This window comes from Beta vulgaris, chromosome 2 (genome assembly GCF_026745355.1).
Source record: "Beta vulgaris subsp. vulgaris cultivar EL10 chromosome 2, EL10.2, whole genome shotgun sequence".
Classification (NCBI taxonomy): Eukaryota; Viridiplantae; Streptophyta; class Magnoliopsida; order Caryophyllales; family Amaranthaceae; genus Beta; species Beta vulgaris.
The window spans coordinates 27,209,675-27,219,189 of record NC_079203.1 but is presented as its reverse complement, the minus strand read 5'-3'; the positions used below and the strand labels follow the sequence as shown (position 1 = coordinate 27,219,189).

Here is a 9,515-nt window from a genome sequence, read left to right as displayed (position 1 = left end):
AACTCTTTGCTTTGAAGATTATTAAAGATTGTTGCTTTCACTTTCATTGTTCTTTAATCCATTGGTATTATTTATACTTTGTTTAATTGGATGAATTCTTCTATTTTCATTATATATATTGTGTTCTTCAATATCATGAGTGATTAGTTTTTTTTAGGGTTTAGTGAGGGAAGCCATGTTTATACCTATTTGATTATGATCTAAAGTTCTTCAATGATTGGATTGGATTAGAATAATTCTTATTGATTTGTTATATTTGTTTAATTCATGTAGTTTCGCATTATCATGAGTTATTATTTGCTGATAGGGGTTCGAATTGAAAGATCGTACTCATTAGAGGTTCGTTACAATTGGTAGATCAGATATGATTACGTTGAGCAACCGTACTAGCATATATTGATGGAATAGTATTAAGACTCGACCGTACGCTTAACAAAAGAATCTAATTACTCGACCATCAATTCAAGTATTTTTGAACTTTATGTATTGATTGAATTGGTATAAGCATAGTGGACTGAGTAAATTCCCTATGTTTTAATTATCTGATTTACTCCATTTGTGATCCAGTTTATTTTAGTTTAGTTATTACTCATTTAATCAATTTTTCTCTTGAAGTAGTTAAGTAATTGAACATCAATCTATAGAAATCCTCTCTCTGTGGATCGACCCGAATTTGCTAAGTTTCTTCTAACAACATATACCTTGCCCTTGCGGTACTATTTTAAAACCCATCATAACTTGAAGAGGGAATTTAATAATGTCAAATATAGTAGCATAAAAGGAACAATTTCTTCCTATTCAAAACAAAAAATGAAATGAATTGACCTCTTTAAGTTTACAATTCATATTATATATACTTCCAAATTTTGGTAAGTACTATTCACTAATAAAGATTCAATAAAACAAATAGATGATTTTATCTACATATGATAATAAGGATATATATCCTAATATATATTAAGGCTTGTTCTTCGCATCTTATATATTGCCTTTTATTTTAGGAAAATGAGTCTAAATGAATTATTTTGATGATTGATCACTATCAATAAAATCATTTAATGTAATAAATTAATTAAATTAATAAGTTTGGAAAAATTAAATTTAAAGGTAGTGCATTATGTTTACATAAGAACTTGGGTCAAAGGTTCATAAGATAGGTGGGTTTGGTTCTTGAGAGGAGATATAAGAACACCTTTTTAATTAAAAAGAACATAAAAATTAGAAGAACATACCCTTTAAGTTAAAAATAGCTTACCTATTGAAAAAGAACATATCTTTTAAATTAAAAGAGCAAATAGTTAAAAAAATAGCTTGAAATAATAACAATGACTTTTAATTTTATATATTTTATAAAAACAAAATAGCTTGAAATAATAATAATGATGACATTTATAATAGTAAAAATAATAACAATAACATTAATTACCAATATTAATAAATAGTAAGTATAAGAACAACAATATATAATAATCCTTTTGAACAAATGTACTAGTAAATAATAGTATTAATAGTTATAGAGATTGTATAAAGTAATAGTAATGATAGTAATAATAATAATAATAACAATAACAGTAACAATAATAATAATAGTATTATAGTACTAGTAATCATAATATCAAGATTAACAATAATTATAACAAGCATAATGAAATTAATCATAAAAAATCATAATACCAATGACAATGATAACAACAATATAGTAACAATAATAATGAAAAAAATAATAAGTTTTTGAATGTAAGTATGATTTAATTTATTTTTCTGATTCAATATGATTTTTTTTTCTGATGAGATTATATTTTATGATCTGATATGAAATAAGTAAAAATAAGGTGAACTAGACATATCCTAATTAGGAATTTAAATAAGTGCAATTTTTGAGAGAAATGAGGAAAACTTAGGCACAAATTAATGATGATAAAGGTAATTTGAGAACAAAGGACCGTTTATAAAAGAAAATAGGAAAAACAATAACAGTTTGGAACATTCAAATAAAATAAAAATGCTATAAATTAGGAGTCAGGACTAGGGGTGATAATGAGCCTGACAAACTCGCGAGCAGCTCGGGCTCGGCTCGGTCAAAGCTCGGCTCGTTGAAGTTCGACTCGAGCTCGCGCTCGGCTCGAGACTTAAACGAACCGAGCCAAGCTAGGCAAAACTCGGCTCGTAAAGCTCGTGAACAACTCGATTATTATTTTATACTAAAAAATATTTTATATTAAAAATATGTTTTATATTAAAAAATTGTTTATATATTAAAAAATTATTTGTATATATTAAAATTATATTAAGTATTTCTTTTAAGATATTAATTAAGGTATATGATAGAAGAAAGATAAAAAGAAAAGGTAAAAACAATTAAAAAGGGTATTTTCATTAAGGTGTGATCGTTTGATCATTCTCACACTTGAAATAGAAAGAGGAGTGAGAAAGAGAAAGTGGTAATAATTACTGAAGAGAAGGTTTTTTCTTGCATGGACAATGGACAACAATGTTGCAAGACGGAAGCAAGTGAGAAAGAAATTTGGCTTTCTAGAGTCCCACATCGGTGGAATAGGATGAGGGTGTGAGTTAGAGGCTTTATAAAAGAAAATTTTCACTTCCTAAATCTCTACCATTGGCCTGCTACTACTTGCTTGGCATGCAATAACAAGTGTTAGTTATTGGGCCTTCGAACTACTAAACGTTTGGACTTAATGAACTATGAGCATAGAGTTGCTTAGGGTTGAACCTTGAAATTATATTCGAGCAAATTGCAATTTTTGGACTCAAGCTCGAGCTGAGCCCAATTAAAATTATTCTTGATCCGAGACCAATTAAAATTGTTCTTGAGCCGAGTCGAACCTAGTCAGATTCGGTCTCGATTCGGCTCGTTAACGCCACGGAGGAAGTATACCATATTTGTACATGTTTTGAACAGAAATCGCTCTGAACATTTCGAAAGTAGGCACAGCAACTTTTTTCCCATTCCAATTGAAATGAGATCAAGAATGAGTGGATAGTAACTTAAGAACATCATCTCCAATTCTCCACTCCCCTCCCTCCCAAAAAAAAAGAAGATATTTTCACTCTCTAATATATAAACCAAATCTCCCTTCTCTTGTTCTGTGACACACAAACCAATTAACCAAGTAATAACCCAAAAAGAAAAACAATGGCAATCTTGAGTTACATGACAGTGAACTCAGGAACAACACCAATATCAAAAGACTCATCATTATCATCATCAAGTCCAGCAACAAATACAATGCCCACCAAAATCATTCTCCCAAACAAGAAACAAGCTAAATGGTCAACCGGCACGGCACCCGGCGAATACGGTGGACCACCAATCACCACCAAACTCCGTAAGTACTGGGGAGGTGAGAAAGAGGATCCCATTACTTCATCTGATTTGATTTGGAACAGAGATTTTATGCCACAAATGGAGAAGTTACTTGTTCATGATCAACCTCAACTTTCTGCTCCTCCCTCTGACACTGTTGAGGTTATCACTTATCAATCCCACTTACTACTCATTCTTTGGTTATTTGTTTTAATCATATATTATTATTAGCGGATTAGTCCAAGTAGAGGAGAGTGTGCGGATAGTCCAAACTGTCAGATTATAATACATGGAGGAAGTATATTATACGACTTTTAAATACTAAGGCTACGTTTAATTGGATGTAAAACATTTTCAATGTAAAATAATTTGCTGCTTTTGCTGAAAACTTCGTGTTATGTTGTTAAAATTATTTATTGTTACTCACCTTATTCATCTGATAATCTAAGGTCTGCTTTTTATCTTTGTTCTTCTAATTTTGTTGTTGGGGCTGTAGTGAACCTAGGCGTTGGTAGAATTTGGAATTATAAGTCCTTGCCTTTTACCTTGTTTTTGATCTGACTGTTTGGTGGTAAGTTATATAAAAGCAGCAATAATGAGATTGCTGATTTCTGTGTGGACAGGAGTCGTCTGGATTTCTTAGCTTCAATCGAGTCATGAGTCTCGACAGGTATGCTATATTTCATGGCAAGTCTAGTCTGCCATTGTTTTTTTTTTATCTTTTTGCATTTAATGTTGCTAGTAGAAGCAGCCTGTGGTGAAGCAAAGTGTGGGGATGCTGACTACTGGTTAGCATATGAATGCAGTTTAGAAGTTGATCTCAGTGCTTCTCTTAAAGCAACTCCGAAGCCAGAATTAGTACAGCAAGTTTTAACACCCAAAGTATGCTTATTCACATTGTTCATTACTGTTGTGTAGCAATTATCTTCTCGAATGAAACTACTGCTTACGTTACATGAATCCCATCTTCCAGAATACGCAAGTTCCTACACGAAGATGGAAATTGGCACCTACTAAACGTGAGCAGGAGAAATGGGATAAAGCATACAAGGCTGCGACTGGGGGCACTGTAAGTCAGTCCTTTACTGACTCTTACTCTCACATAATTGTTCTCTATTAACTGTTCCTGATAACATGATTAGCTTTTCGGTGACTTTGTTTATCAATGGGGTGAGTTCTAAACCTCTGATCATCACTGTAGGATGTAATGCTGCGCGAGGTAAAAAAACCTCGGGGAGACCCAGAAGTTTTAGCTGCCGAATCAAGAGAGCAATATTATAAGGTCAAGTTGTAACAGCTGTTTTTCAATGGTGCATTGTTTTCATACTTCTGGTGACATAATAATGTGTTACTGAAGCTATTCTAGTGGCTTCTGCAGCTGAAGAACAAAATGCAAATTCTAACATTGGGAATAGGTGGTGTTGGCCTAGTTTCAGCTTATGTTTCTTACTCTCCAGAAATTGCAACAAGGTAAAGACTTGTGGGTTAAACTCCGTCTTCTGCCCTTATGGATCATGTCTACTTTGAGCCAGTCATAGCTGGGTCCTGATATTCTTAGATATAAGATGCTTTTACGTTTTGGCTAATGCAGTTCCCTTATACTTTCAGTTTTGGTGTTGGATTTCTTGGATCACTGGCCTACATACGGATGCTGGGTAATAGTGTGGACTCCATGGCCTCCACTGGAGCTAAGAGAATGATAAAGTGTGTGCAGTTTCTCTTCTTAAGTTTACCAGCTTTATTTATTTTTTCTATTCGATAGCCTTATACTCTGCATTGCTGTGACTTCTGATTCCGCTATATGATATCTACAGTCAGCTTCGATGCTTTGCATTAGGTTCTGAAGATCTGTACCGATTTAGATACTCCTATTTGAGGCTATCATTCACAGCACGGTTATAATTCAGTTTTGTGCTAGAAGTACCCGGAGGGGGGGGGGGGTTGATACTGAGATTAGTTGGCTTTGATCTACTTGAGCTCGATAGCAACTCGAGATATTGATCAGGAGCTAAGAGAGCTAAGCTTGACTTGTCAGGTTCATGAACAGGCTCTGAATAGCTTTAACTTTTTCTTTTCCTTACATTTTATAAAAACTTGTGGGTAGTGGTAAAGGTGTGAACAGTGCTTGTCAAGATTTCAGAACACTAGCAAAAATTCAGTAGACGAACTTTGTAGCCTAAGTAGTTATCTGGTTATAATATTGGAACTCAAACAAATTTCAAGCCAAGGTGAACTTGAAATTTGAGCTCAAAATAGTTCTAGATCTAATTTGTGCTTGGATGTGTGTTATGAGTGGAACCGGGCAATGCTAAGCTTGACGTCAGCTTCTTCGTTATCCAGCTTAGATAAAGTGTCCTCAGGCATATATAAGAGTGCAGAGTCCCAATTATATACCTGCTGCTGGAAGGACATAGTAATGTAAACTAGTGCCAAACTAATGGCCGCTGGTGTACATCATAAAGCTGGTAATCCGATAATAAGGCAGCAACTCCAGCTTGAAACTTGAGAATATAGAGCCATAAATTGCATGAATTGCTTGTAATGCGAGTTCTCTGGATTCGTTGTGCTCTCATTACACTGATTATTCGAATCTGCTTTATCTAACTGGTTGCAGGGCAGCAGTTGGGCAGCCTAGGCTATTGGTACCAGTTGTGTTAGTCATGGTTTACAATCGTTGGAACGGGTAAATATTACACGCTCATGTATCGTGATAGTATTATGCATGCATGATTGCAGTTCAATGCTTGTAATATTATTAAATTTTTTTCATTTGTCAATTGGATGAAGGATTGTGGTTCCTCAATATGGACTTATGCACCTGGACTTGATACCAATGCTAGTAGGGTTCTTCACCTACAAAATTGCTACTTTTGTCCAAGCGATCGAGGAAGCGCTGACTGTAGTGGGGAAGAAGTCAGAGATATGAGCTACTTCTCTCTTTACTTCAATTTTCAGGTCATTTGATGTTCCAATACAACTAATCCAAGTACGATTATATGCTTGATTTGAATCTGGCATGCATCTTTGAACATTGTTTTATCATTAAGTAAATCTAAAGTGAACTAGTTTATGTGGGAAAGCAAAATCCAGTTCTGATATAATGACTTGTGGTATTTTCTTTGTTGGCTTTCAGATTAAACAAGTGGCTTGAAGAGCGTACTCATCAAACAGGAAACAACATCATACTTTGAAAGATTTGACAGAATAGCAAGACCATGCTCAATGCTGACAGTTTGAGGAACATAAAGACGTCAGTATTTACATTCAAGTTATCAAAGTAATGGTATAATTATGTAATAAGTAGATCGATGTCACGGTCATTTTACACAAGATGTAGCTTTACTCCATTGTAAATGCAGGTTAATCTATGACAATACTCCCTCTGTCCCAATTTAGCTGTTATATTTGCTTTATTACAGTTTACGAGATGCAACTTCAAACACCAATACCTTGAGTTACATATATGAAAAAATTATAAAAATTATATATTTGGAAAATACAAATTGGGACGAATCAAACAAGATCCAACATGATCGTGTTTTTTCTTATGTATATGGAATAAAAGATAGTCAAAGTTATGACGTGAATAGTGCCTACGATCAAAATGTAGCAACTAAATTGGGACGGAGGGAGTATGATATTGATTGTGCTACCCAGGCAGTCATGCTTGCACTCTCAACTTCAACTCTCAGCTTCAACTTTACACACCAACTATATGCAATGGATGCCCACTTGACTTGGGATGGAATCCCGTCAACATCATTCTAAATTTATCTAAAATGTTTAATTTCATCTACATTATACCTCTGTGCCTCTCTACACTGAAAAATAGAAAAGGAGTAACATGCAAATTATATTTTCTTTCAATATATAATTATTTTCAAAATACCTTGTATATTTACAAAGTTATAATCTTCACATAGAGATGGAATTGCCACATGCTCTCGGGTTCACTGCGATGTAAGTTAAAGGATAATAATTGTGTTTTGGATGTACTATGATCATGGTAAAACTGGATGTATGATGAATATTTTGGTTATTCTCGTTTGTTCGCATATATAGGAGAATTTGGATGGAAAGAGAGGGCTAATTTATGTTTATTTGGATACAAACACGCGAGAAGAGAAAGTAACTAGAGCAAACCATTTTTCTTTGTCTCTTCATAAATTCTTCTAATATTAAAAAGATTTCGAAAAAAAATGCAATCTCATCATATATATTTTGTCCCTCTTTTTTCCTACTTGCCCCTTCTCTCTATCCAAAGAAAGTTTTTCTAGCAAGTTTAATTTGGTAATACAAGTATGGGTGCGTCCAGAGATCGGAGGGAGAACCACCTTTCTTTTGTACCAACGCCTGTAGGGATCTGGCGTGGTCCCGTCTAACCCTTCACTATTTTTTCTAATACCTCTAACTATCTGACTTTGTGCTCTTTATCGATGGATGCACTTAGAAACTGGTACGGGGTTAGGCCCTGCCCCGCCCAATCCATGATAAACCTCACAACAAAGAGTAAAATGCCGCCTAGTGATCCCTAGGTTGCAGCACGTCCGTTCGTTAACTCCTCAAGCTTGTGCTGCCAAGGGTGTCTAGGCTTCCTAGAAATAACTTCAAATTAGAAGGGCGATATGAAGGAATATATCTTCAAACACCCAAGTGATTACTAAATATAAATATAAATCAAATCATGAAGATAATAAAGTTCATTATTTTAGTAATTGTATTTTCTTGCTAGATAATAAATATAATTAGTAGGACAATATTGATTGTGATTATAACTAAATTATATTAATCCTATGAGGTCACACATTGTAGCACAAGTTGGACAATGCAATCCAAATCCATTTAGGATTGGGTTGGCTGGCCAAAAGGAAAAATGGGAGATGAGTTAATTCTCCTATGTTGTCTAGGATTCTTCTATTATATATAAGTTTTAATATTAGGGTTTAGGCATCACTTCACCAAGCAGTGTTTTTTCATAAAAGAAAGAGCTTGAAAAAACCTAAACACCTCCTCTAGTGACCAGCTCCCTTAGTTTTAAAAGGTGCAAGGTGCACTAAAGCGCAAGGCTTAAGGCGCGAGGCGCGAAGTGAAGGCGTACGCATCCTGCGAGAGAGGCACACATTTGGGGCCAAAAACCTTCAAAATTAATTACAGAATATATTTTATAATTAAAACTGCATAATAATTAAAAAATTATACGCTGCTATAATTTAAATTGAAATATGTGTCTTTCGAATTCTTGAATGTATAAATTTAACTTGATTTGAAAAAAAAACACAAGTTTTATTAAAAGAAAATAATTTGACTAGGTGGAGAACTACTAGTTGAACATAAGAAAAGGAAAGATAAGCTAAAAAAGAGAAAAGAAAAGAACACTTGAATGGCATAGAAAAGGAGAGGAAAAAAGAGAAAAGAAAAAGGAAAAAGGAAAACTCAAAACTACGTGAGTGTTAGAAGGAGAAGAACTGAATAAGGATCAAAGAGTGAGAAGGAGAAGAAATGAAGAAGACCAAAGAGAGAGAAGGAAATATGGCTGACCTATAAAGCTTTACGGGTGACAAGCCGGTAGATATGGGGCCGAAACCACCGGCCAGCTGTCTCTATCATACCCAGCTATCACAAATATTCCAAAATGCTTATAATTCACATATTAGGGTTTTTCGAAAGTTAAGGTTTTTAGTTTGGGACAAAAATTGAAGTAATTACATGCAATTAAGTGATGGTTTATGCTCGAATTTATGTCTTACATACTGGGAAAAAGGTACATCTGAAATTTTGTGCTTTTTTTTCTCTTGTTTCAAACTCGTATCTCCTCTTTCTCTTCCTTCTTAACCAAAGGAGACCGAGGTGGTGCGCCTTACGCCTTAGCAAAGGCGGCCTGAGGCGTGCGCCTATCGAGTCGTGCTTCGCCTAGTTTGCCAGAGGCATTTTGGCTTGCGTCTCTACCGCCTTGCGCCTAGTCGCGCCTTGAGCGAGCTTTCTAAAACTAAGTCGGTGTCTATACCACCTAAAAGCAAGAGAATTCTTCTTTTCCATTCTAGCAAACAGTGGTGTTCAACTGCTGCCGTGACTGATTAGAGGATTGATACTTGAGGCTCTTAGATCTTCGAAGCTTGTATACAATAGGGAAATCATGCTACAAAGGTTGTACATCTAATCCCTATTGAATGATTCATGTGTTTGATTATGT

At 34.6% G+C, this 9,515-nt stretch overlaps 1 protein-coding gene across 2 annotated transcripts; it reads left to right on the top strand.

The window, feature by feature from the left end:
- The first annotated feature begins 2,930 nt into the window (after positions 1-2,930).
- On the top strand, positions 2,931-6,727 carry LOC104906126 (hypothetical protein). Of its 2 annotated transcripts, none has more exons than XR_007271189.2 (10): positions 2,931-3,487; positions 3,949-3,995; positions 4,132-4,207; positions 4,299-4,394; positions 4,527-4,607; positions 4,704-4,795; positions 4,934-5,029; positions 5,940-6,008; positions 6,113-6,311; positions 6,459-6,727. XR_007271189.2 is itself a non-coding variant. In XM_010694844.4 (10 exons), exons 1-9 carry the CDS (start codon positions 3,155-3,157, stop codon positions 6,249-6,251), a joined length of 1,029 nt encoding a protein of 342 aa, XP_010693146.1. In that variant the 5' UTR covers positions 2,931-3,154; the 3' UTR covers positions 6,252-6,280; positions 6,459-6,727. The 2 variants fall into 2 exon arrangements, 1 of the variants encoding a protein (XP_010693146.1); XM_010694844.4 differs by having other exon boundaries at positions 6,113-6,280.
- Positions 6,728-9,515: the final 2,788 nt, after the last annotated feature.